Source organism: Camelus bactrianus, chromosome 20 (genome assembly GCF_048773025.1).
Source record: "Camelus bactrianus isolate YW-2024 breed Bactrian camel chromosome 20, ASM4877302v1, whole genome shotgun sequence".
NCBI classification, from domain to species: Eukaryota; Metazoa; Chordata; class Mammalia; order Artiodactyla; family Camelidae; genus Camelus; species Camelus bactrianus.
The window spans coordinates 18125504-18151320 of record NC_133558.1 but is presented as its reverse complement, the minus strand read 5'-3'; the positions used below and the strand labels follow the sequence as shown (position 1 = coordinate 18151320).

General features: G+C 43.9%; 8 protein-coding genes and 2 non-coding genes across 10 annotated transcripts; 8 read left to right on the top strand and 2 right to left on the bottom strand.

Moving 5' to 3' along the window:
• Window positions 1-1654: 1654 nt before the first annotated feature.
• On the top strand, window positions 1655-1725 carry TRNAG-GCC (transfer RNA glycine (anticodon GCC)). Its single transcript has one exon. It is a non-coding gene; the product is annotated as a tRNA-Gly (tRNA).
• Window positions 1726-2097: 372 nt separating this feature from the next.
• On the top strand, window positions 2098-2169 carry TRNAM-CAU (transfer RNA methionine (anticodon CAU)). Its single transcript has one exon. It is a non-coding gene; the product is annotated as a tRNA-Met (tRNA).
• A 3112-nt stretch (window positions 2170-5281) lies between these two features.
• LOC105084121 (histone H2B type 1-C/E/F/G/I-like) lies at window positions 5282-6514 on the bottom strand. The gene has a single exon (XM_010974151.3). The coding sequence runs from the start codon at window positions 6410-6412 to the stop codon at window positions 6032-6034; it is 381 nt and encodes a 126-aa protein (XP_010972453.1). The 5' UTR covers window positions 6413-6514; the 3' UTR covers window positions 5282-6031.
• Window positions 6515-6606: 92 nt separating this feature from the next.
• LOC105084120 (histone H2A type 1) lies at window positions 6607-7399 on the top strand. The gene has a single exon (XM_010974150.3). The coding sequence runs from the start codon at window positions 6727-6729 to the stop codon at window positions 7117-7119; it is 393 nt and encodes a 130-aa protein (XP_010972452.1). The 5' UTR covers window positions 6607-6726; the 3' UTR covers window positions 7120-7399.
• A 706-nt stretch (window positions 7400-8105) lies between these two features.
• LOC105084119 (histone H3.1) lies at window positions 8106-9295 on the top strand. Its single transcript, XM_074348279.1, has one exon. It carries the CDS (start codon window positions 8246-8248, stop codon window positions 8654-8656), a length of 411 nt encoding a protein of 136 aa, XP_074204380.1. The 5' UTR covers window positions 8106-8245; the 3' UTR covers window positions 8657-9295.
• Window positions 9296-13375: 4080 nt separating this feature from the next.
• LOC141574217 (histone H4) lies at window positions 13376-13999 on the top strand. The gene has a single exon (XM_074348286.1). It carries the CDS (start codon window positions 13412-13414, stop codon window positions 13721-13723), a length of 312 nt encoding a protein of 103 aa, XP_074204387.1. The 5' UTR covers window positions 13376-13411; the 3' UTR covers window positions 13724-13999.
• Window positions 14000-14502: 503 nt separating this feature from the next.
• Window positions 14503-15071, top strand: LOC141574215 (histone H3.1). Its single transcript, XM_074348281.1, has one exon. It carries the CDS (start codon window positions 14607-14609, stop codon window positions 15015-15017), a length of 411 nt encoding a protein of 136 aa, XP_074204382.1. The 5' UTR covers window positions 14503-14606; the 3' UTR covers window positions 15018-15071.
• Window positions 15072-17088: 2017 nt separating this feature from the next.
• Window positions 17089-18070, top strand: H1-5 (H1.5 linker histone, cluster member). The gene has a single exon (XM_010974149.3). The coding sequence runs from the start codon at window positions 17340-17342 to the stop codon at window positions 18018-18020; it is 681 nt and encodes a 226-aa protein (XP_010972451.2). The 5' UTR covers window positions 17089-17339; the 3' UTR covers window positions 18021-18070.
• On the bottom strand, window positions 17960-19248 carry LOC123614086 (histone H2A type 1). The gene has a single exon (XM_045509660.2). It carries the CDS (start codon window positions 19111-19113, stop codon window positions 18721-18723), a length of 393 nt encoding a protein of 130 aa, XP_045365616.1. The 5' UTR covers window positions 19114-19248; the 3' UTR covers window positions 17960-18720.
• A 59-nt stretch (window positions 19249-19307) lies between these two features.
• Window positions 19308-19858, top strand: LOC105084117 (histone H2B type 1-C/E/F/G/I-like). Its single transcript, XM_010974148.3, has one exon. It carries the CDS (start codon window positions 19428-19430, stop codon window positions 19806-19808), a length of 381 nt encoding a protein of 126 aa, XP_010972450.1. The 5' UTR covers window positions 19308-19427; the 3' UTR covers window positions 19809-19858.
• The last annotated feature ends 5959 nt before the right edge of the window (window positions 19859-25817 follow it).

The window sequence follows — 25817 nt, the reverse complement described above, 5'->3', positions numbered from 1 at the left end:
TCCCCACCCCCTCCACCTCCCACTATTTCCCTGGAAAATAAGGGACTGTCAGGAAAATTTGTGCTTCACAGGAAAATTATAGCTCACCCTTTTGTGTCATCTGATTCCGATACTATGAGAGCTATTTTACAACTCTGTAAACTGTAGATAACTGAAAGCAATAGAAAATAATTCCTGTCTACAGACATGCAAATTAATTCTGTCTCCCGGTGGGGCATTTTCTCCCTCCCCAGTTCCCTCCCCCCACCAACCTCAACCTTGTAAAAGCCAGTTTTGTCTTTATTTACACATTCATTTCAATATTCCTGATCTATAAATGGTGTCCATTCTTTGAATTCTCCTTTGAACTGGTGGTAATGATGAAGGAAACACAGATGTGGGGCGTGAGGAGGGCTGTGTCCCAGGCTTCAGCTGAGCCCCTGGGACATGCCCTGCCAAGTGTGGGTCCTTGACTTAGTGCAGGAAAGAATTCAAGAGCGAACCACAGTTGATTAAAGGTAGATTTATTCGGAGAGATACATTGAAAGGCAAGAGGAACACCACAAGGTGTGGGGGTTGGGTGCTCAGATTAGAGTAAAAGTAGGTACACACTCTGTAGACAGAGTGTGGGCCTCCTCTGAAGAGGGAGAGAGTGGGTTGCGGCGACCACGAGGAATCGTGTTGCCAGTTTTTATGGGCTTGGTGGCTTCATATGCTAGCAAGTGGAAGTACCAGCCTAACTAGCCTGGGGGAAGGGCTGGGATTCCCAGGAAGTTGGCCATTTCCCACCCTTTGACCTTTTGTGGCTAGCCTTGGGACTGCCATGGCGCCTGCGGGCATGTTATTCACCATGTTAATATATTACAATAAGTGTATACTGAAGCTCAAGTTCTACTAGAAGTTAAATTTCCCACCATCTTGAGCCTCAAGGCCTCCTAGGGGTCGAATCTTTCACCATTTTGATGTTAATTGCTATAGTATTCCTTGAATGGTTTTGCCCGGCCCCCTTCCTGTCTCAGTAACACTACCAGTTACCTCATTAATGAGTTAAATAAAATCTTTTAAAAGAGATTCGTTTTTCTATTTGTACGCAAGTCATAATTGTATGGGGGCGGGCGCTGGGGGTTTGCCCTATTTGGCTGGAAGGAGTTTCTAGTGCCACCTCCATGACTATGGCAACCAAAGCGTAAGACAAACCCACAGAATTTCTAAATCCCCTACTACTTCTCCTTTGTGGAGACCAGAGGGGAACAGCACTAGCCTCCCTTCCTCTCTTTCTTCCTCACCTTCCTCCTTTTGCTTCCTGCCCCTTCCCTTCCTAGGGTGGTGCTCTAACTCCTCAATCTTACCCTCCTTTTCTTCTTTCCCGTCCCTTTTCTCCTCCCACCCTTCGTTCCGGTCCCCGCCCCGACGCGGAGCCTCGCCACAGGCACAAAACAAACCCCTGCCTCCCAAGCAAACTGGGGAATTAGGCGCCCAAGTCTTGCAGGAACTCTAGAAAGTTCAGAGCCTTGGAGCACTTCTCGGCAGCGGTGAAGATGCTAAGGTTGGAGCCAGTGAGGGCGGCCACCACTAGGAGCCCATTTTTTTTTTTAGAAGAAAACATGGATTGTTTCCATATAAATAATAGAAAAAAATCCATTTCTACAGTAAGCCTTAAACCCGTCGTGTGTAAGCATTGGTGGTTCAGTGGTAGAATTCTCGCCTGCCACGCGGGAGGCCCGGGTTCGATTCCCGGCCAATGCATGTGCATTTTTACCTTTTGAAAAAGTCCTTCCAATCTTAAAAATGCTCGTTTTGTAGCTGGATACTTTTTACATTCTAATTTACTCGTATATTTTGTGAGTCCAAGATCTGGAGTCGCTCCGGCTAGGTGAAAGGAACAGGCTGGTGACGGGCTGTTTTCCTAACAGAAACATCGACTTTTCTCTGTTTAGAGTATTTGAAGTCAATCTGCTCTGGAGTCATTCTTCTGTTTGAAGTATAAATAAAACTAATGGCTTTTTGAGAGAAAAACAAAGAACAACAACAAAACACATTTTTTTCAATACAGGAATCCAGCACTCTTCAAATGAAAATAAAATAAAGGAACTACTTCAAGCACCCCAAAACGCTAGTAGCAGAGTGGCGCAGCGGAAGCGTGCTGGGCCCATAACCCAGAGGTCGATGGATCGAAACCATCCTCTGCTAACTCTTTTCGAAGAAAACGGGGGTGTTTACTAACTGGGACGGCTGTAATTTTAGTAACCCGTTTTCCCTTCTGTATCTAATGAAAGGGTGGGCAACACAGGAATAAATTTTCACCCTCCCCATATTTGAGACAAAAATAATTCACAAATCAGAAAGGCACCAATGTCACGTGCTCCATCTCAGAGAGCAGAGAATGTTAACCCAGCAGCTGAAAAGTCGCCTTGTCTACCTACTATAATATTGCAAACAAGAATTTAGATTTAGAGTTAAAAAAAGAACCACATACAGCTAATTTCCGTTTCAGAGATTTGGTTAAAGGGAGTTAGGGTTTATTTAAAATAACAGTTCTTCATAATTTCTTCCCCTGCTCTGTTTTCCTCCTTAGCACTTAACACTATGTAGTATATAGTATATTTTATTTATTCATTTAGTATTTTCTCCCCCAATGGTATAAGAATTCACAAGAACAGAGATTTTTGTCTGTTTTGCCACTGTGGCTTCTGCAGTATTTACAACAACACGTCCTGGCACATCTTAGGCATAGGTTCTTCCTTAAATACATTAAAAGCTACAATTTCTAATACACCAGATAGCAGTGTTCGATGTTATTATTCACCTTCTTTTACCTTTTAAAAGAAGAGTACAAAAATGACTGCAACTCTCCCAATCCCCCCCCTTTTTTTTTTTTGATGAATAGGTTTTATTTGCAAAGAGTCTGGAAACAGCTCATATTAATGATGTCATTTAAATAACACAATACTTACTTTAAAAAGCAATGACTTTATAAATATTCATATGAAGTTCTTTCCTTTACAATACTGTTGCTATTATGTGTCCATATATAACCAAACTTAATGTTTACATAAATGTCTGGAATAGGAGGCCAAAGGGCCATATTTCATTTTCAGTCACTTCTAAAATTAAGGCAACATCTTTATCAACCTGGCAAGGAAGGTGCTAGAAATCCTGTTGTTGTAGGAAAATGGGGCGAGAGAGGATGGTCATGTCCCAGGTCTCGGTGAGTCCCTGGGACATACTCTGCCATATTTTATGGCAAGATGAGAAAAATTTAAAGATAAAAATTTTCTTAGCCGATTTGGGCCTCCTGCCTCTCCTTTAGAGTGTACTGTGTATCTAATTAACCAGACCTCCTTAGGAGACAAACTTACTTCTTCATCTCGTGGGGGACCACAATGATCCTTGACTCAATTAGTATGTGTAGATGCATGAAAAAATGGCCTTAAATGTAGTTATGGACTGAATTGTGTTCCTTCAAAATTCATATGTTTGAGTCCTAACCCCAATGTAACTATGTAGAGATATGGCCTTTAAAAAGATAGTTAAGGTTAAATCAGATCATAAGGGTAGGGTCCTAATCCAAAAGCACTTTTAACTTTATAAGAACAGGAAAAGACTTCAGGGGTGCAGATGCACAGAAAAAAGACCACGTGAGGACATAGCAAGATGGTCAGCTGCCAGCCAAGGAGGGAAACCAATCCTGCCTACACCTGAACCTTGGACTTCTGGCCTCAGAACTGTGAGAAAATAATTTTTTTAAAGACACCCAGTGTGTGGCATGTTGTGGTATCCCTAGCAAACTAATGCAAGCATGTTAACAGGATGTTTGCACTTAAACAGTAGAAACTGTCAAAGCAGAACTAAGAGATAGAAACATTTTGTAAGGGGGAAAAAGTCTACCTGCAAAGAAGTCAAGAGTCAGATGCTGGGGAAAACACACATACATGCACGCATATACACAAGTGTTTAAAATGGTGAGGTGGAGGGGAACCTGTGAAATGACGGAGGTTACCAAGTTTACATTGGCTTGTTCATGGTGGAAAAACTGCAACTTACTTAGGTGATAATCATAACTGTAAATCCTGACATATCTTCACAGAGCAGCCTAGCAAAAATCAGGGTATCAGTGTTTGTCAAGTGTTTATGTTAACAGAAAACATTCAGTGTTTATTACTTTGAGGACCAGAACTAGGGTGAGCATGACATTATTATTATTATTATTATTATTATTATTATTATTATTATTATTATTATTTTAATTTTAGGGTGCAGAGTATTTTGATTTTTGATTCCTTTTTATTTGGACAGCTCTGACTAGACCACAAAAACAATACCTCTCTCCCTCTCTCTCATGCCCACAAGTGACTCTTGGAGAAACTACTTGAAAGCCAGCGGTTAATGGAAGACGGAAATGATCACTCCACTTAACCCAATTCACTGATTTTGAGTACAAAGTTGAAGTGAGGAAGCATTTCAGTTGGATGTGGAAAACACTCCTTGGATTTGTCCTTCTGCTTTCTTTCCACAAGATGGCAGAAGAGGGCAATACTTCTTATTTCACCTACTCTTGAGGTAATAATCCCTCAGCTCTCTTAACCGTGGAGGAAAAAAAAAAAAAAAAAAAAAATCTCGGAAAGAGAGCAAAGAATAGAAAGGGGATGAATATGATGCCGATGAGTTCAGAACGCAATTAGATTAATTTAGGGGACTGCTCTCCAACAAGTAGAGCAGCTTGTCCGTGGGCTCTGTCAACAGCTCCCAAGACTTAATGACAGGGGCGCAGGGACTGGAAAAAGAGAAACTCACTTTAGAGAAGTGAATGACAAACTCGTATATTTTGGATGACTTGATCTCCGGGAGGCTTGTTGCCTGTGACAGGAACAAAACTGTTCGTCTGAGATAGGGCCTACACCCACAACTAAGGGAAGTGACAACAAGGAAAGGAAAATTTGTAGCCTGGAGTGGAAATATGAGTGTAGGGGCTTGTTATTTTGATGTTAGTGGGAAAAAAAGGTTTACAATAGCAATCACTTCCTAGTGGAAGGGGATGAGGATAGTGGAAGATGTTAATATTCGAACTGCGAAAAAAGAATTTAGGCACTATTGAAAGATGCAGGGGAGGAGGAGTCGAAGGACTTTGAATTATACCTTGAAAGATTCCATTCCCTAATATTCCTAGCTAGCTTATGAGTTCAGTAAATACGCTCTTCTCTTAAATACTGAGGTCTCTGACTTGTATCGCGGAATTTCTAATCGTGGACTCCCAAGTCACTGCCAGAAAACTGCTTCCCCGCCCTAGCGAGTCCTGGCATATCTCCCTCCCAACGCATCCTGATAAAACATGGGAAGACTGCATCTTTCCCAAGTTGTTGGGTTCCTTGTTCAACACCTTATCCTTAAGGAGAGTCTCTGACCTTTAATGCTCCCGATGCATTTTGACATAAATCATTTCAAGTTACCCTAGTATCTCTGTAGGGTAGACAGGGCTAAAGTTACAGTTCCTATTCGGTAGTGGATGGGAAATAAGCACCGAGCGGTTAACTTCGCCCAGGATCTGACTGCAAAACACAGAACCGTTAATTTTCAGCTTCATGGCTCTTGGCTTCAGAACCTGGTGCATTCCTACAGATAAAGTAAGTCATAATTTTACTTTCCACAGAAAATCCCTTCACAACGCACAATCCCAATAGCAAACTATCTGGCCAATTGCAGCCCACGACGGGCTTTTCAAATAGTGCTGCTGTCCAATCAGAGAAGGGGGACGTCACTTACTTTGAAGAAGGGTAACCAAAAGCGAAATTTCGGCTAATGTAGCAGAGGGCAGAACTGAAAATCTTGTTCAAAGGACGCCAAAGACCCCATAATAAACTGCGTAATGTGCCAAAATGCTTATCCAAGAATACGTGCGAAGGGCTTTTTAAGCACCCCCCAATTTTTATTTCCCAAACCAACCCCTAATTCTCCAAAAAGAAACTAGACTACAAGGAAAGTGCACCAGCTATTTCTCTGAAAGAGTAGGTGGCTCTGAAAAGAGCCTTTGGGTCATGGGTGGCTGTGGGCCGGCTCACTTGGAGCTGGTGTACTTGGTGACGGCCTTGGTGCCCTCGGACACGGCGTGCTTGGCCAGCTCCCCGGGCAGCAGCAGGCGCACGGCCGTCTGGATCTCCCGGGACGTGATGGTCGAGCGCTTGTTGTAGTGCGCCAGGCGCGACGCCTCGCCCGCGATGCGCTCGAAGATGTCGTTGACGAACGAGTTCATGATGCCCATGGCCTTGGACGAGATGCCGGTGTCCGGGTGGACCTGCTTCAGCACCTTGTACACGTACACCGAGTAGCTCTCCTTGCGGCTGCGCTTGCGCTTCTTGCCGTCCTTCTTCTGCGCCTTGGCCACCGCCTTCTTGGAGCCCTTCTTCGGGGCTGGAGCGGACTTGGCTGGCTCGGGCATGGTGAACAGAAGTCACAACACTCCAGAAACAAGTGAGCACGGGACGGGTCGAGTCCTTTTTATTTACAGCTCCGTATGCAAGTAATATTGTAAAGCTCTATGTCTGATTGGCTAATACGAGTGATGATGTTAAATGACAGTATTGTCCAATGAGAACACACGTTTTAAAGGCACTGAGTTTGTCTTGTTTAAAAATGAAACTGCAACGGTAGCCAATGGAATAGCTTCTTTTTCGCGCCCAGCTGCAGCTATAAATTGTGCGTTTGTCCTCTTTTTCTTTATTCGTTTCTTGCATAGGCTTTAGATACTGCATAATGTCTGGACGTGGTAAGCAGGGCGGCAAAGCTCGCGCCAAGGCCAAGACCCGCTCTTCGCGGGCCGGTCTCCAGTTCCCCGTGGGCCGAGTGCACCGCCTGCTCCGCAAGGGCAACTACGCCGAGCGGGTCGGGGCCGGCGCGCCGGTGTACCTGGCGGCGGTGCTGGAGTACCTGACGGCCGAGATCCTGGAGCTGGCGGGCAACGCGGCTCGCGACAACAAGAAGACGCGCATCATCCCGCGCCACCTGCAGCTGGCGATCCGCAACGACGAGGAACTCAACAAGCTGCTGGGTAAAGTCACCATTGCTCAGGGTGGTGTCCTGCCCAACATCCAGGCCGTGCTGCTGCCCAAGAAGACCGAGAGCCACCACAAGGCCAAGGGCAAGTAAATTCTGAATTCATACTTTAAACTCTAGGACCAAAGGCTCTTTTCAGAGCCACCCACCGTTTCTGTGGAAGAACTGAGCACTCTTATGAAACCCACCAGGAATACACGGCTAAAAGTTCTCAGAACATGACATACGTAATAACCCTTTTGATTTGACCAAGCATGCGTTGACTTGGATCTGGTAAAGACCAATTCTCAATACTTCTGTAAAACTGAAGCCACCCGCCTGTTGTCACCCCAACACCCGCCCCCGCACTCCCGCCCCAGGAACACAGTTCCGGTGATGACATGCGCCAGTAAGTTAAATATTAAACCAAGTTTTGTTTTTTTTCTAGGTATTTATCGTTAGGAGAACCCGATGGTCCATTGGTAAAGTAAAACTCCCATCTCAGAGGCTCTTTTCATAGCTATCCCTATTTACAGGAAAACACCTGATAACTGATGAATGTAAACCTATCCTCACTCCAGGTCCGCCAAGTATACAACTTACATATTAAAGTCCAATCAGCCATTTGATTGCATCAAGATCAGTTAATGAAGTCGGATAACCACTTACTAGTTTGTAGTCAAACACATCGAGGTCCTCCTTCCCCATACCACGCTGTGGAAACTAAAGTTCTGTGTTCAGGGGTCGCTGTGTCAAAGCCTGTTTTAACTCTATTCTAGGTCTTGGTACACTCATTAAAAGCACATCTTGACGCAGTTATGAAATGAAACTACTTTTCAGAGAAGCTAATGAATACATTATTCTGCTGTAATTTCCCCCAACATTGAGAAGCGAAAAAGAATCCAATGAAAATACATTTAAGAACAATTTAGGAGCTGATTTCTACAAATACTGCGTGAGATTCCTTTTACTGGAGGGATCTTAACTTTTTGGTAGAAAACCATAAACTCCGGATAGAGAAAAGTCATAAATAATTCTTTCCTGTAAGAATTGAAAACAACTGTTAGTATGGAAAACAAAACCTTTTCAGGGGCAGTAGGAATCAAATGAAGATTGGAATAAAAGCCAATCAGGTGACGCCTGCGACAGTTCTGACCAATCAGGATCCGATTACTAGTATAAAGCCAGGTTCTGGCATCAGTTTTCCAGTTGCTTATTTCACAACACAAGCGCTAAGCTGATGGCTCGCACCAAGCAGACGGCCCGCAAGTCCACCGGCGGCAAGGCGCCGCGCAAGCAGCTGGCCACCAAGGCGGCCCGCAAGAGCGCGCCGGCCACCGGCGGCGTGAAGAAGCCGCACCGCTACCGGCCCGGCACAGTGGCCCTGCGCGAGATCCGTCGCTACCAGAAGTCTACGGAGCTGCTGATCCGCAAGCTGCCGTTCCAGCGGCTGGTGCGTGAGATCGCGCAGGACTTCAAGACCGACCTGCGCTTCCAGAGCTCGGCCGTGATGGCGCTGCAGGAGGCGTGCGAGGCCTACCTGGTGGGGCTCTTCGAGGACACGAACCTGTGCGCCATCCATGCCAAGCGCGTCACAATCATGCCCAAGGACATCCAGCTCGCGCGCCGCATCCGCGGGGAGAGGGCATAAACCCTGTCCTAAGCGCATTTGTTCTCCCAAAGGCTCTTTTAAGAGCCACTTCCATTCTCACTAAGGGTGGCTGTCATTAGGTTTGGTGTTAAAACGGGAGGAAAAATGTTTTATGGAAGAACTAGGTATTTTTAGTCGCATGCAAAATAAGCACAAGTGCACTTGCCAAGGCCACATACGCCGTTAAATCTTTGTTAGCTATTTAAAAAGAAACTCGCTCTAGGTGAGAAATACTTTCAGAAGCCTCCCTCTGTCTCCCTCGTGAAAGCCTGAAACAAGATGTCAAGCAGGGGAGCAAAAATTCAATGTAAATGAAGCTTGAGGGCTACTCACTCCACTCCAGCATGGGGGCTGCTGCTGGCATGCGGTTCTCATTTTGAAAGAGTCTGAAGTGTATAAAATGGATATTTTATGTATCTCTGCCAATAATGTTTCTGATCTGGACAAGGATGGAAATAGTGAACTTCCTGAGATGGAAACTGATAGAATCTACATTAAAATTTGTACCTACATAAGTGGCCTGAAAGTTTATAGCAATGAGTGTTCTGTGTTAAGAACAAACAAATACTTAAGAGTATCTACCTCCTATCATGAAAAAAAAATTAGTTTTTCAATGGAGATACCAATTATATAAATGGCTACCAATTATATAAAGGCTTTTAAAACTTCACTTTTAATCAGATAAATGCAAATTAAGACAACAATGAAATACTACCCAACACCCATCAGACTGGCAAAATCAGAAAGCTGGTATATAAATAACCAAGTTTTGGGAATTGTAAGAATTTAATTTCATGTGGTGGTTTACTGATGATAGTTTTGCAGAAGATGGTTTGGAAAACTGCCTGGTGTATTTAGTAAAGTTGGGTGTGCCCAGGCCTATGCCCCAAGGAAATTTTCCTACAGACTGGAAAGAGGACACATCAAAAAATTTATCAAGGAACTATTTGTGGTAGTAAGAAAGTAGAGATAATTCACGGGATGAATGAATAATTAAAATACAGTGAGTGCATGATAAGAAATTCCTTCTGAGGTCAAGAAACAAGTAAATGGCAAAAGCAAGAGCTGAATCCAAGGCTCAGCCTTGCTACTGTCATTCAGTTCATACCTGGGCTCACCTGTGCCAGGATCTCCAACATTGTTTTCTAGCTTTACTTCCCGAAAAACTAGAAAAACCACCAAAATCAAGGGCACTATATCTGAGTACTTTTCTAGAAACACGACTTGTAGAACATCAGTGTCTTAGTCTGCTTGGGCTATTGTAACAGAATACCTTAGACTAGGTGGCTTATAAACAATAGAAATGTATTTCTCAATTCTGGAGGGTGGGAAGTCCAAGATCAAGGTGCTGTCAGATTCAGTGTCTGGTAAGATCCCACTTCTTAATTCATGGATGGCTATTTTCTCATGGTATGGAAGACAGGGGGGTCTCTTTTATAGGGGACTAATCCCATTCATGAGAGCAGTTATGACCTAAGCACCTCTGAATGACCCCACGTCCAAATACCCTCACGAGATTCGGTTTCAACATATGAATTTTGGGGAGACAGAAACATTCAGTCTATTAAAAATTAGAAGCTTGGAAACTATGTTCTTAGCCTCTATTCCTGTTGTAAACTCAGGAGGCCAAGACAGCAGGGAACTCCCTACCCCAGGAACTCTCTCCTTTATCTTGATTCTTGTTCTCTCAATATCCAACCCTGGAGATGCTAGTAAGGTGAAGTGAATAAAAGAGAATCAGAGTTTCTGACAACTATCTTTTGATATATTTCAGGCATGAAAACTAAATCAGGAGACACCTAGAAGGAACTATAAAAAATCATCATTGGTCACATAGTATTAAGAAATTTTGGAAACAAGCTGATGCAGGAAAACAGATGTGGGGCGTGAGAAGGACTGTGTCCCATGTCTTTGTTGAGCCCCTGGGTTGCGCCCGCTAAGTGTGGGTCCTTGACTTCCCGCAGGAAAGAATTCAAGAGCGAGCCACAGTTGAGTGAAGGTAGATTTATTCAGAGAGACACATTGAAAGGCAAGAGAAAGGCCATGAGGTGTGGGGATTGGGTGCTCAGATTAGAGTAAAAGTAGGTTCACACTCCATAGAATGTGGGCCATCTCCGAAGAGGGAGAAAGGGACCGCCGCGAGGTCCCGTGTTGCTGGTTTTTATGGGCTTGGTGACTTCATATGCTATTAAGTGGAAGGACCAGTCTAAGAAGTCTGGGGAAAGGGCTGGGATTCCCAGGAAGTTGGCCATTTCCCACTTTTTGACCTTTTGTGGCTGGCCTTGGGACTGCCATGGTACCTGGGGGCATGTTATTCACCATGTTAATACATTACAATGGGCGTATAATGAAGCTCAAGATCTACTAGAAGTTAAATCTCTCATCATCCTGAGCCTCAAGGCCTATTGGGGGTTGAATCTTTCACCATTTTGATGTTAACTGCTGTAGTATTCCTTGCATGGCTGTGCCCTGCCCTCTTCAATCCCGTCTCAAAGGCAGGACATTACATAGATCAAGGAAGGAGTAGTAGGCAAGAAAACTGTATATATTAAAGAATCTATTTAGGTCTTGAGAGGATTTCAGGAAAAAGTAAGAGGTTTCTCTGATAAAGGGTTTTGCAAATCAGGTTTCAAGCTATAAACAGACAAGAATATGGTAGAGGGAACCTCACGGAAGAGGGTGTGGTAAGATGAAGAGAGGAAGAGACCAGGAAGGACAAAGGATTCCGCCTCTTCAGATTTCTTTAATTGGTCTTAATAGCACATGGAGGCATAGATGCTGATGGAAACTTTAAGGATGGAAACAGGGGTGGTGATTGTGCTGAGGTGGGACCAAGGAATAAGGGAAACTGTGCTTCTATATCTCATATTTAAGGTTCTGACTTGGTAAAAGGCCAGTATATGTGGAAGTGTAAAGACACTATGAAATGGAAGGAAAAGATCCAAGAAGTTAAGTTCATGGAGTGGAAAAGGGCTACTAGTGTTTTGGATTAGTGTATATGCCTGTTTCTGTTGTGTTTATCTGTGAATATATATGTGTTTTGGGGACAGGAGAAATGAGAATTGGGAAAGGTACTATTTACTAGTAAGTAAACTAATTTCAAATGAGGAACAAGGAAAGAAAAGTAAAAGAGATGTAAACATAACCTTCCAGTCAATTCCAAAGTTCTAACCAAAGCAAACAAAAATATCAAGTGTCAAAGAAATAAATATATGGCATATCAATTGAAAGTATAACAATATTAAAAAGAATTGAACCCAACACTTGGAACTAAGAATGTTAAGAATTGTCCACCAGACAAATGTGGATCAGTAAGCAACCCTCAGAACACTGGAAAGGCAAGTAATACCTCATTTATTCATCCAGTTAAGGAGGAAGGGAATTGTACAGAATTTAAAACATTACCAACATTTCTCTTAGAAAAGAATATCTCTCCTAATGTGAGAAACAAACACTAAATATTTACCCCAATTATTCAACACTTGGTGAGACTACCCACCAGATTAATGCCTTCAAGGTTAAGTACTCAGATTCCATTACTAAACAGGGCCAGGGGGGAAAAAAAGCCAGATTACAAACTCAGTAAGAGATGGATTAACCAACAGAACATGGGCATGTAGTGCTTTGCATCTACAGTAATTACAAAGGAGTTTATAAATAACTTGGAGACTGATTCCTAGAATAAAATTAGAAATTTGTTCAAGGAGTAAATAATGAACCACATACGTTTGAAACAGGACGGGTGAACATTACTGATGCTCTGCAAAAGAGAAAGGTGAATGTAGGCCACAGAAAGTGAAGATTTCCAGAAAAACAAAATCTGATACCTGGAAGACAAGTAAGGGCCTGAGAGAGGTCATTCTAAACAGGTTTGACACATAGACACCCATCTTTCTGCCTTTGAAAGTTTCCTTTTCTAGAATAAAATCGTTCTTGGTCTCTACATTCTGCACTTTATCTGTAAATTAAAGGCACGGGATTTCAAGGTGCACTCGATTTCTCAGTTCAAAAAAGGAGGTTGGGGGTGGGGGTGGGGGAGAATCCCTGCGACATATTCACCTTCTCACGGACTCACCAAGAAAAAGGCAAGTAAAACAGACCTTCTTCTTCAAACAATTTCCTGAAGTGTTTCTAAACCAGATGAAGAAAATGTGAAAAAGTCAGTTCTCTTTCCCCACAATAATGTGGCAGCGAGTGACGGCGGCCAAAGGAAGGTGATAAGATTAATAAAAGGTCAGGAAGAGGGGAGAGCTCCGAAGATGAGAACACTGAGGAGCCCCAGCTTGAAGCTATCAGGAGGAGTTAACTGCAGTCAGCAGCTACACAGGCTGATTACACTGAGATTATATAGAAAGCACTTTGGATACAGTAAGCTTTCACAAATGCCCCCAAATGACTACAATCACTGTTTTTGAGATGGAACACTCATTCTAGCAGCCACAAGTCGCTAGTGCGATCCATGTCTAAGAGATGACAGAAACAAAATAAAACTGGACAGCAAGTCCTGAGCCAGACAAATAAATGGGCTTCCAGCGGTGGGCAAGCTCAAAACACTGTAGAAACTGCATTAATTAGGCGCCTTTTTAACCCAGCAGTTTAAGCACCGCCCTTTCCACTTTGTCTGAAAACGTGGGCGGGGCTTCGGGTCTGGGAACTCCCTGAGGTGGCCTGAGAAGTTCCCAAACAGGTCCGAAGTACCACTATATAAAGTGGCGACTTTGCCTACTGAACGTTGTATTTGTTCGAATCGCGAATATGTCTGGTCGCGGCAAGGGCGGGAAGGGCCTTGGCAAAGGAGGTGCAAAGCGCCACCGCAAGGTGCTGCGGGACAATATCCAGGGCATCACCAAGCCTGCCATCCGGCGTCTGGCTCGTCGAGGTGGCGTCAAGCGCATCTCCGGCCTCATCTACGAGGAGACCCGCGGCGTGCTGAAGGTGTTCCTGGAGAACGTGATCCGGGACGCGGTCACATACACCGAGCACGCGAAGCGCAAGACGGTTACGGCCATGGACGTAGTCTACGCGCTCAAGCGCCAGGGCCGCACCCTCTACGGCTTTGGCGGCTAGAGTTTAAAACTTCCACTTAATAACTCAAAGGCCCTTCTCAGGGCCACCCCACTAAATCTGTTAGAAGAGCTGTAGGCACTAATGCTTTCCGTTTCTCTGAGCACCCAACTGTAGGTTTGGCGGTTTTCGGAGAGCTAGATTTGACATTGCAATTAAATGAAACCGTTTCGTAACCACCCCCCGCCCCGTCAGCATCGCCACATTGAGTGAAAAGTTCTTTGACCTACATTACCGTTTTTTACAGAGGCTTAGTATAAACTGGGATCTCTTGCCATATGTCCGCTTTGCTCGCACTTCTCCGTCAAGGACAAATAGTTCTGACTCAGTATGTCCAGCAATACCTAAAATGCTATCATGGGCTTTCACAAGAAAAGTTGGCCGACCCTTCTTTCAGCAAGCTCTTTGAGGGGTTCTTAAACACGCTGAGGTCTGAGAATACTGGCATAGAACATAATGACTAGATTTCAAGCAACTTCGATGCCTCCATTTATAATACACTCAAGTTCCCTTTCATGTTATTCAGTAAACAGTTCAATCATCATACCATGTATTTAAAATAGTGCAAGACACATTCAGATTCTTGAGACAACTTTCTTAATTATGATGCATCTTGCAAACTTCTAAAAAAAGCCAGTATTTCCTTTGTACATTGTTCTAAAGACCTAAGCAGAGGCGGGAAAATGCTTCCCTTTCTTAAAGGAATAAACCCAGATTAATTCTGTGGGCGGGGTGGGAAGGATGGGAGGGATGGGCGGGAAGGGCGGGAAGGGCGGGGCAGACAAGGGAGGTAGCAGTCTATTGTCCAATCAAGACGCGAGAATTGCTATAAATAGTGGGACCACCGGCTCCTGTTTTCACTTTAAGTCGTTGTTGCTTCTCAGTCATGGCTCGCACTAAGCAGACAGCTCGCAAGTCCACCGGCGGTAAGGCGCCGCGCAAGCAGCTGGCCACCAAGGCGGCCCGCAAGAGCGCGCCGGCCACCGGCGGCGTGAAGAAGCCGCACCGCTACCGGCCCGGCACGGTGGCCCTGCGCGAAATCCGTCGCTACCAGAAGTCTACGGAGCTGCTGATCCGCAAGCTGCCGTTCCAGCGGCTGGTGCGTGAGATCGCGCAGGACTTCAAGACCGACCTGCGCTTCCAGAGCTCGGCCGTGATGGCGCTGCAGGAGGCGTGCGAGGCCTACCTGGTGGGGCTCTTCGAGGACACGAACCTGTGCGCCATCCATGCCAAGCGCGTCACAATCATGCCCAAGGACATCCAGCTCGCGCGCCGCATCCGCGGGGAAAGAGCTTAAGTTTTCTAGCGTTCCCAATACCCGACCCCAAAAGGCTCTTTTCAGAGCCCCTCAGCTGTCACCAAGAAGGAGCTGTTCATCCTCTTAGAAAAAAGGCAGGGTATTTTGATGAAGTCCATTGTGGGCTCAGTTGTCCATTCCCTTGCCGATAGGCATAATTTGGAGACAATAGTGAAAACGAGGGGTGGGATTGCTGTGTAGTCTCTACTCCAGGTCAGCATATTGAGCTGTTTTATGTGAAAGCGCTTATGTAGACATTTTGGAAGCCAAAACAGGTTATCCTACACGAAGTGAATGAAGGAAGGGTGCCCGTTCTCTGGGAAAGTATTTGTGGTTTCTATGGATAGTTATTTTTTTCCAAAGTGTTTGCCCTGTGACTTCAGAAGATGTCTTTTGCATTCCTGCTGCAGGGGGGAATGGTGGAGGCTCCAGTCTCCCAGCTGCTATGCTAATTACTACCAGCTGTATAAATTTGCCAAGTTACTCATCCTTTGAGACTCGTACAACTAAAATGTGGCAAATGAATTCAAGTTTGTAGAGCGTGCTTCGACTAGTACCTGGCACGTAGTAAGTGCTCAGCGGATTTTAGCTTCCATTATGACTGTCTCCTGCCCCTAAAAGTATGGGCCTCCACTCCCAACCTTCGCAAATATGAGAGCTTTGTGATTGAAACAGTAGGGGACATTTTCTTAAGATCTCCTTTTCTTTAGTTCTCGATTTGCATAATTCTGAAAGAGGCAGGCCTATAACAATATATCATGAACTGTGTCTTTGGAGTTCAAAGCAGCAGAAGAGCCAGATAGTAAATACTTTAGGTTTTGCAGGCCACATAATAGTCTCTTTCACATTTTTCTTCTAATACAATTGAAAAATAGAAAAACTCGTAGCTGGAGGGCCATAAAAAAACAGGCCACTGTCCAGATTTGGCCGTAGTAAGCTATAATTTCAACCCCAGGAGTTCCTGAGGAGATATTTGTTGGCCTACAGTTTTCCATGGAAGAACTGACTGTTGATCGCATTAGAGATCCTAATCAACACCCTATTCAGGCATAAAATCCTGTGCATGCTTCCTCCTCCCCCCTGCCCCCTTCAAATAGCAAAATTCACCCACCATTCCACCTCCTGGTCTTTGCCTCAGTTCCCTTGGATATTAATGTTTTCCTGAATTGTAAAATTTATCACCTCCATTCCCAATATCCAATCCACACTTCTTGTATTCAGTGGCTAATTATTTCACTTAAAGATACAGTTCTGTCTTCACTTAACACATACAAAAATACCCACACTGATGTCCTACAAAAGAGGGTGTTCCTGATCATGCAATTTGTTAAATGGTGACGGAGCTAAGGAGTCTGAGTGAGAAAATTGGGAAAAGCACCTTGAGAGGTGGGCAAAGTCCCATGCTATCTAAACAGTTTGTGCTTTAAGGGCTACTGGAAAACCTCAAATAAATTTCAGTAAGTTTCAGTTTTTTTCTAAAATACATTATCTAGGCTAAGGAATTTTTTTTGCCCTTACTTTAATGAATTCACCTAGGAAGCAGAGAGAAAGCATCGTAATCAAAAACATACCAAACATACTTGTTTGAATTTGAACGCAGGTTATTGGATCCTGAAGGCAAAGCAATTTCTGTTCCTCTTGGAAAAAGTCACTTTGACAACAGAACTTTTCCAAGCTGCAAAATATTCTCTAAAGACACTGGCATGTGGAAATTCCTTGGGAAGCCGAACCGGTTTTTAAAGTAAGATGTATATAGCTAATTTAGGGCTAGAGGCTACCGGCAGCCCTGCGTCTGTGTTACTTGCTGCAGTTCGAAACAAAGTTTATGGCAAAACCAAGGAATCTAGTATCTTTCCTCTTGCAAAAATCTAAGGCTGAACTTAGGGACAAAGCCTCTTTAAAAACATTCACTTGATACTTAGTAGAAATTTATTGTAACACACAGCTAACTAGCTCGATGCCTTAAACTGGGTGGATTCGTATGAAAAGCTGAAGGGATTTTTAAAAATATCTTTCATCAATTGTTGGTGATTCTGGAAAACACAAACAAGTATGAGAACCTGGTGGCTGTTTTCCTGTTTTGGAGCTTCAAAGAGTCAAATTCTGTACCATTGTTTACAGCATTTAATCAAATTTTTCGGACTAACAAACACAATTTGGGAGTCCAACCACGAGAGGCGACTGCCTGAGGGCGGTGGATCGGACGCTCCACCAATCACAGGGCAGCATCGGCTTATATAAGCCCTGGGCCCGCGCAAGGCGGCACTGCAAAACTTGCTCTTTGAGTTTTGAATCTCTCTTCCAGCAATTTCATCCATCGCCATGTCGGAAACTGCTCCTGCTGAGACGGCAGCCCCGGCTCCAGTGGAGAAATCTCCTGCTAAGAAGAAAGCAGCCAAGAAGGCCGCGAGCGGTGGCGCCGCGAAGCGCAAAGCTTCCGGGCCCCCTGTTTCGGAGCTGATCACTAAAGCTGTGGCTGCTTCCAAAGAGCGCAATGGCCTTTCTTTGGCTGCGCTCAAGAAGGCGCTGGCAGCTGGCGGCTACGACGTTGAGAAGAACAACAGCCGTATCAAGCTGGGTCTCAAGAGCCTGGTGAGCAAGGGCACCTTAGTGCAGACCAAGGGCACCGGCGCCTCCGGCTCCTTTAAGCTCAACAAGAAGGCGGCGACCGGGGAAGCCAAACCCAAAGCCAAGAAGGCGGGGGCTGCTAAAGCTAAGAAACCTGCAGGGGCCACCCCTAAGAAGCCCAAGAAGGCTGCTGGAGCCAAGAAAGCCGTGAAGAAGACTCCTAAGAAGGCTAAGAAGCCTGCGGCTGCTGGTGTCAAAAAGGTGGCCAAGAGTCCCAAGAAGACCAAAGCTGCCGCAAAGCCTAAGAAAGCTGCCAAGAGCCCTGCTAAGCCCAAGGCAGTGAAGCCAAAGGCGGCCAAACCCAAAGCCGCTAAGCCTAAGGCAGCAAAACCCAAAGCTGCAAAGGCGAAGAAGGCGGCTCCCAAGAAGAAGTAGGAAGTTGGCGCTTGAAAAAAGCAAACCCCAAAGGCTCTTTTCAGAGCCACCCAGAGATCTCTAAAAATAGCTGCACACAGTACTGTTATACTAAAACCACATTGCTTTCTCAACCCCCTTCCAAAGCAGTTTGTCGCTTCCCCCTGTCTTTCAGCTTTTTCTATTTAGAGATTGAAAGCTTCCTTTCTATACCTTCTCAAGATCTAAAGCCAGAAAACGGCCTTGATTAGGCAACTTCTGCAAAATTGTCCCAAGAATACATAGAGCATGGGTTACTACTGGTATAGAGGTCCTGATTTCTAGGGTGTTAGCTACAAGGACACACTCACTTTGAATTAAATAGCCCGCGCCAAGTTCCGATTGGTCAATTCTTTCAAACTTGGGAACCTCTTGTTTCCTTCGGGACCAAGCTACCTGCACCTGTACATTTCTCCATTTGATTGATACTGTACTTTACCAAAGCTCCTGATTCGTCACATTCCTTAGACATGACTAGACGTCTAAGAGCATATAAAATCTACACCTGATAAATGACTTCAAATTGCTTGCCAAACAAGTTACACGAAATTCTTTTCCCCCAGTCAACAGTGACAACGGGAGTAGGTCAAAGTATTATCGCAGCTCCTCCGCAGACAAAGTAGGTGGCTCTGAAAAGAGCCTTTGGTTCTTTGCTCAAAATTGCGTTACTATTGAGGCCTTCCTACTTGCCCTTGGCCTTGTGGTGGCTCTCAGTCTTCTTGGGCAGCAGCACGGCCTGGATGTTGGGCAGGACACCACCCTGAGCAATGGTGACTTTACCCAGCAGCTTGTTGAGTTCCTCGTCGTTGCGGATCGCCAGCTGCAGGTGGCGCGGGATGATGCGCGTCTTCTTGTTGTCGCGAGCCGCGTTGCCCGCCAGCTCCAGGATCTCGGCCGTCAGGTACTCCAGCACCGCCGCCAGGTACACCGGCGCGCCGGCCCCGACCCGCTCGGCGTAGTTGCCCTTGCGGAGCAGGCGGTGCACTCGGCCCACGGGGAACTGGAGCCCGGCCCGCGAAGAGCGGGTCTTGGCCTTGGCGCGAGCCTTACCCCCCTGCTTACCACGTCCAGACATTATGCAATATCTAAAGCCTATGCAAGAGACGAATAAAGAAAAAGAGGACAAACGCACAATTTATAGCTGCAGCTGGGCGCGAAAAAGAAGCTATTCCATTGGCTACCGTTGCAGTTTCATTTTTAAACAAGACAAACTCAGTGCCTTTAAAACGTGTGTTCTCATTGGACAATACTGTCATTTAACATCATCACTCGTATTAGCCAATCAGACATAGAGCTTTACAATATTACTTGCATACGGAGCTGTAAATAAAAAGGACTCGACCCGTCCCGTGCTCACTTGTTTCTGGAGTGTTGTGACTTCTGTTCACCATGCCCGAGCCAGCCAAGTCCGCTCCAGCCCCGAAGAAGGGCTCCAAGAAGGCGGTGGCCAAGGCGCAGAAGAAGGACGGCAAGAAGCGCAAGCGCAGCCGCAAGGAGAGCTACTCGGTGTACGTGTACAAGGTGCTGAAGCAGGTCCACCCGGACACCGGCATCTCGTCCAAGGCCATGGGCATCATGAACTCGTTCGTCAACGACATCTTCGAGCGCATCGCGGGCGAGGCGTCGCGCCTGGCGCACTACAACAAGCGCTCGACCATCACGTCCCGGGAGATCCAGACGGCCGTGCGCCTGCTGCTGCCCGGGGAGCTGGCCAAGCACGCCGTGTCCGAGGGCACCAAGGCCGTCACCAAGTATACCAGCTCCAAGTAAGCAAGTCCGCCAACTACCCACGACCCAAAGGCTCTTTTCAGAGCCACCCACGCTTTCCAAAGAGAACTGGCACTTACCAACTTTAGAGGAAGATAAAGGCCTTTAATAAGCCTTTAATAAATGCTTCTAAATTGGTGCAAAAATTAGATTTTGGGTTTCTGATGTTTCAAGTAAGATTATAGAGACATGCTAGAGACATGACCCAAAACGAATTTTATTGTAGTTACTTCATTTAACAACCAGACTCATTTTAACTATGACCCAACTAGTTGCTACACAATTTCAAGTGTTCTTTAGCTGAACGTTTACAAGTTACCATATTCACCAGCTGCTGACTGCAGTCCCTCACCCTCCTGCCGCAACATGATCCAAAAACATCACAGAAAACAGGTTAAAGGAAAATTACCAGGTTGTATTCCCTTTAGATTTTTCTTATGTAACATCAATCCTGGATATGTGCTTTCTTGCTACTTCCAACTCACACATTTGCACAAAATAACCTCGTGTTCGCATAAAGATGGAGAAAGAGGAAAAGGATTAGAATGGAATTAAATCACGTCTTTTCACCAGTTAGGGGTGGGATTGTATCCTCATTTGAAAATCCAGATGTTTGAATTTTTCTACCACTTACTCTACATTTTTCCTGGGTAGACCAAGGTACTGTACGTGTCTGCACATCCACATCTTTCGTCGTGAAGTTCCACTAAGATGCAATTGGATCCTGCAGCATATTCTTAAGTGTTAATGTTTTACCACCTTTGGAGTTGGGTGGCATTCCTATTCACTATTTTCACATGGTCAAATTTTTTACTTGGGAAAAAGAATTGACTGTAGGTCATTTTCTTTCCTGAGTCAGCTCCACATTGCATCTCATTCTATTTCCGCCTCACCTTTTTTTTTTTTTTTTTTCTCCTGTTTGAAGGGAGAAATCCTACATGAAAAGGCAATCTTTGAGATGTGAAGAGGAGTATCAGGATGGCATTTTTCTGCCAGGGGGAAATGCAGTCTCCCAGTGTTTAGGCCGGTATTTTAGAGCTAATTAGACATTTTCAAAAATCAGTGTGGAAATAAAAGTCCCATGCATTCTACCGACCATCAGATACTAAGATCTTAAAAACCTAACATCTTTGCTGTTTTTCTAGGTATTATTCAACCTTTTTCCGTTAAAGGACAGGAGGACTTAGGTTTGCGGGAATAGAAAGTATAAAACTGAGGCTGAACAAAAGAGCTCAGGAGCAAAGGAGAGAGTTAAAGCCATGACTGCTGACAAAGCTAGTGATTGTGTTTCCAGTAGCCTCAAAAAGTTGGCTGGAAACACTTGCAGAATATTTATGGAGTTTAATTCATTTTTTTTACTACATGAATCAACATTAAATATGAAATTAGTATTGTTATTGATGCAGTGAAGACATAAACTAACACTAGATTGTTATTTCTTGAAATACACCATATGGCTGTTCTCCATTCTGTAACGCCCCTGTTCATCTACCATCTAAATCCTGTCCGTCCTGCAGAGCTAGTGTCCAAATCTAATCTCTGAAACCTTCTTTTATTTTTCCAGCTTGCTTTGTTCTCCTTTCTTGAATTTTTTCCAGATTTTTTCCCCTTCCTATTTCAACCTTTCCCACACACATACATCCTGCCTATGTGCAAGCGGGGCCCTCCCTGTCTTTCCTGTATTTTTATGCCTTTATTTCCATTAGACTTAAGAAGTGTGATTTATTTCTAGAGTCTTCTTTTAGTATTTAGCATTTTTGTTTTAGAATTCATTTTTAACCAATATTACCTGTCCCTGCTGTTATGGTTGGCCTACAGGACTGACATTTGAAATTAGGAGACCAGTTCCTAAAACTTTTACTACTTACTTTAATAGGCCAAGATTTCAGCTTCTCTGAAACTCCGTTTCCCTGTCAGTAAACTAGGGATAACATCAATTTTATAGTCACATGAATATTGTGAGGATCAGCGAGAATGCTTTGTGAATGCTTATGAATTGTAGATTAATAGGCACATATATTTTGTATATATTAAAAAGGAATCTTGTACATCTATTTGGCATTTGAAAGGCTTAGGACATCTTCATGTCTCAAACTCAACCTCAAAATCCAACCCATACAGTGTTTATTAGTTCATTTTTTCTTTCAATAAACGTTTGTTGAGCACATATTGCATCCCATAAACTCTTCTAGGTGCCAGAAATACAGCAGTGAACTAAAGAGAAAAAAAGTCATGCACTCACAGAGTTTATTTTCTAATATGGGAAAAGACAGGCTGATAAAAACTGCAATAACAAAAGAGTGTCAGAAGATATTAAATGTCTGGTACACGAAGCAGAAAAGAAAGATAGGAAATGTTTTTTTTTTCTTCCATTTTAAATAGCATAATCACAGAATGCTCATCAACAAGGTGAAATTTTAACAAAGATGAGGAGATGAGGGAGTAGGAAAGATAATTCTAGGCAGAAGGAAGCAGGAACAAGAGGCCTTGAGTGTACATGTGGGTTGAGGGGGAAATACCTGGTGTTCTTTAAGGGACAGGAGGTGGCCAGTGTGGCTGGAACTGAGGCAACAAAATAGCTGGAGGTGGGAAAGAGCGGTGGGGAAGGAGCTTTCCAGAATGTGTTAAACCTGGTATGACAGTATAATGTCTTTGCATTTCCTTGTCATGTATTTCAAATTCTTAGTAGTTGCAGAATGGTTTTGGGTGATCAGCTGTGACTCATTTCGACCCCTCATCCTGGACCTCAAAGAAGAACAGGCAAGGTGCTCTGCATGGAAGTGTCATTTTGCTTCTTTGCTGAAACCTCCCAGAGAGGTCAGAGAGAAGGAGTCACGGCATCAGGGCCCCCAGAAAAGTGCCAGACTCTTCCCTACAGATATAGGAACCCCAGGCCATTTATTCCCAACAGCTACTTTTTGTTCCAGTATAGTCCCCTTCTCCACAGCCTCCTGAACTGAGCAGATCTCTGTGGAAGAATCACTAATTTTGAATCGGCTTCCAGTTGGGGTTCCCCAGGGACCACATGAACATGGGCCATTGACAAATAAGGCTATCTTTCAAACATTAAAAGCCATACTCACTTTTTAATACACAGGTCCACTCCTGAATCTTAACCTTTCTGGCACTTCTTTCACTTTTTCTGGCTTTATTTCCACCCTTGTCTCAAACCAAGACAGCAAAATCTTTCATATTGTTTCTCATGGTATATTAGCCATATAACTAGGAAATAAGCAAATGGCCGCTCTCACTCGATCAGTTCTGTAGTTCCAGTTTCTCACTCCTTTTGCATCCAGCAGTTACATATTTTGAAACAATATGTAACTGCTGAGATTTGCCCCCAGAGATTCTGATTAAATTTATCAGAGGTGGAGCCTGGGCATCTGGGGTATTTGAAATTCCCCAGATAACACTGATGGCTCTGAGAATTGAGAGGCACACTATTCTGTGCCAACTGTGGGAAATGGCCTCTCAGATGGCATCCAGTGACCCACACCTTCTAATATCTGTGCCCTCCCCTCATTGCTCCAGGATTATGGTCAACAGGATATGACAGAAGAGATGGTATGTCACTTCCGAGATTAGATAAGAGACTTCCACTTCTCTTGGATCACTTGCTGCTGAGGAAGGAAGCCAGCCCTTGTCATGAATAACCTTATAGAGATGCCCACATGGTGAGATACTGAGGCCTCCAGCCAACAGCATCGTAAATAAGCAAGACTTTTCTTGGACCTTAGAAGCTCCAGTCCCAGTCAAACCTTCAGATGACCAAAATCCTTGATGGCAGCCTCATGAGAGATCTTGAACTCCTGACCCTAAGAAACTCCGTGAGGTAATGTGTTTGCTGTCTCAAGCTGCTCAATTTTGGAATAATGTGTTACACAACATATTTAGCTGATATACACCAACTAAAGTCTCAGCAATCCTTTCTTTCAAGGTTGAACCTTGTTATACCTCTTCCAAGAATCTATCCCAGATTATCACATTCCTGAGTAATATTTACTACCTCTAAATTCCTATAGCAGTTAATATTAAACATAGTTTGATGTAATTATAATATGATAAATAACATTAATTATATTATATATTTATATATACAACTATATATGCTATAATTATTGTTGTTAATATTATAATAATGTATTATTTATGATTTATATAACATATATAGATATATAATTTATGTAGCAGTATAAAATATAATAGTGTCATTTTGCCACTTATTGTTTTATGACATTGCTTATATTATTTGATTTAGTATTGCTCAAACTTCAGTTATTTAAATTCCACTTTTATGATTTTTTTCTTTTTGCTGTATCAGGGTACTGCCTATACCATTATTTACTTAATCTTTTTCTTTAAATATACTCTGTAGAAAATGAAACCAATGTATTTAAAAAGACAACTGTACATCACTACCTTACTGGAAAGTTTCTACCTCTGACCATAAACAGAATATAACTAAAAAATATTATTAAAATATACATATTATTTAAGTCCAGTTATATGCCATTTGCTGCCTACTACTTTGAGCCTCAGACATGTTCTTTGTTATGAAGTTGAAAAATCGAGGTTGTGGTGTGGGAGACAAAGGTTAACAAGTGTTAGAGAGAACTTAAAGATCTGCCAGTGATGCAGGAAAATGGATGTGGGGCATGAGGAGGGCTGTGTCCCAGGTCTCAGTTGAGCCCCTGGGACATGTCCCGCCAGGTGTGGGTCCTTGGCTTTGCACAGGAAAGAATTCAAGTGCGAGCCACTGTTGAGTAAATGTAGATTTATTTAGAGAGACACATACCGCATACAGTGTAAGGCAAGATAAAGGCAAAGAGAGAGGTGTGGGAATTGGGTGTTCAGGTTAAAGTAAAAGTAGGTAAACACTTCATAGACAGAATGTGGACCATCTCTGAAGGGGAGGGAGCGAAAAGGCTGCTAGGCGTGGTGTTGTCAGTTTTTATGGGCTCAGTAGCTTCACATGCCTACAGGTGAGATCATTTCAACTGCCCTGGGGAAGGGGCTGGGATTCCCATGAATTGGGCCAGTGCCCATTCTTTGGCCTTTTGCAGTTGTCCTTGGGACTGTCATGGCGCCTGCGGGCATGTTATTCATCACGCTGTTACAGTGAGCATATAATGTAGCTCAAGGTCTACTAGAAGTCAAACTTCTTAATCCTTAAGTCTTACTAGGAGTTGAAATCTTCCACCATTTTGGTGTTAAATTGCTGTCATTCCTTGAGTGGCTGTGCTCTACCCTCTTCCCTCTTGTCTCACCAGCACCAAATTAACGCTTTCCCAGTTACTTAATCAGAAAAATTTAGAGTAGAAAAGAGAATGATATTTTCATTCTCTGTTTCAACATTTTAAACACCAAAGTCCATATACTGCTTATAATCATTTTCTGTGCCCCCAGTAGTACTTCGTACCTATCTGGGAAAATGCTGGTTTCATTAATGTACTATTTAATTGAGCTGCCATAATATGTCTAACTCAGGAAATATAGAAGTATGTGACCCAGGGAAGCTCACTTTGTGGTGGAACATTTATTAAATTATACTTATTTTTTGTTCTCAAACTATTTAATTATTACTTATTTTGTTGAAAGAAAAAATTTGATGTAATGCCTTTTTTATAATAACTTTCCTTTTTGTACCTCATTCAGGTGCCAAGAACATACTTGGAAGCAATGTATATCATCACATAAAGTCCTTCTTGGAAAACTAGAACTTTATTATTCATCTCCAATTTACAGATAATCAGGAGAATCGCAGTGTTGGGCTGCACCCCGCAGGCCTGCAAACCCTATAATTGCCCAGCCTGGAGATGGAAGAAAGAGCCGGGAGACAGCGACAGAGACTTCAGTGGTTTATTGGACAGGAGATCTTACACGTCTGAAGCAAGGTCCTGGGGCAACACCTCACTCTGTACCAACAGCGGGCAGGACATGGCAGCAATTTTCCCCGGGGTGTACCAGTCAGAGGGGGAATTGATGTCAGGTGGACTCATCAGTTACCAGGAA

Coding starts and splice junctions, on each gene's coding strand:
- LOC105084121 (XM_010974151.3), bottom strand. CDS start 6,412: ATGCCCGAGCCAGCCAAGTCCGCTCCAGCCCCGAAGAAGGGCTCCAAG.
- LOC105084120 (XM_010974150.3), top strand. CDS start 6,727: ATGTCTGGACGTGGTAAGCAGGGCGGCAAAGCTCGCGCCAAGGCCAAG.
- LOC105084119 (XM_074348279.1), top strand. CDS start 8,246: ATGGCTCGCACCAAGCAGACGGCCCGCAAGTCCACCGGCGGCAAGGCG.
- LOC141574217 (XM_074348286.1), top strand. CDS start 13,412: ATGTCTGGTCGCGGCAAGGGCGGGAAGGGCCTTGGCAAAGGAGGTGCA.
- LOC141574215 (XM_074348281.1), top strand. CDS start 14,607: ATGGCTCGCACTAAGCAGACAGCTCGCAAGTCCACCGGCGGTAAGGCG.
- H1-5 (XM_010974149.3), top strand. CDS start 17,340: ATGTCGGAAACTGCTCCTGCTGAGACGGCAGCCCCGGCTCCAGTGGAG.
- LOC123614086 (XM_045509660.2), bottom strand. CDS start 19,113: ATGTCTGGACGTGGTAAGCAGGGGGGTAAGGCTCGCGCCAAGGCCAAG.
- LOC105084117 (XM_010974148.3), top strand. CDS start 19,428: ATGCCCGAGCCAGCCAAGTCCGCTCCAGCCCCGAAGAAGGGCTCCAAG.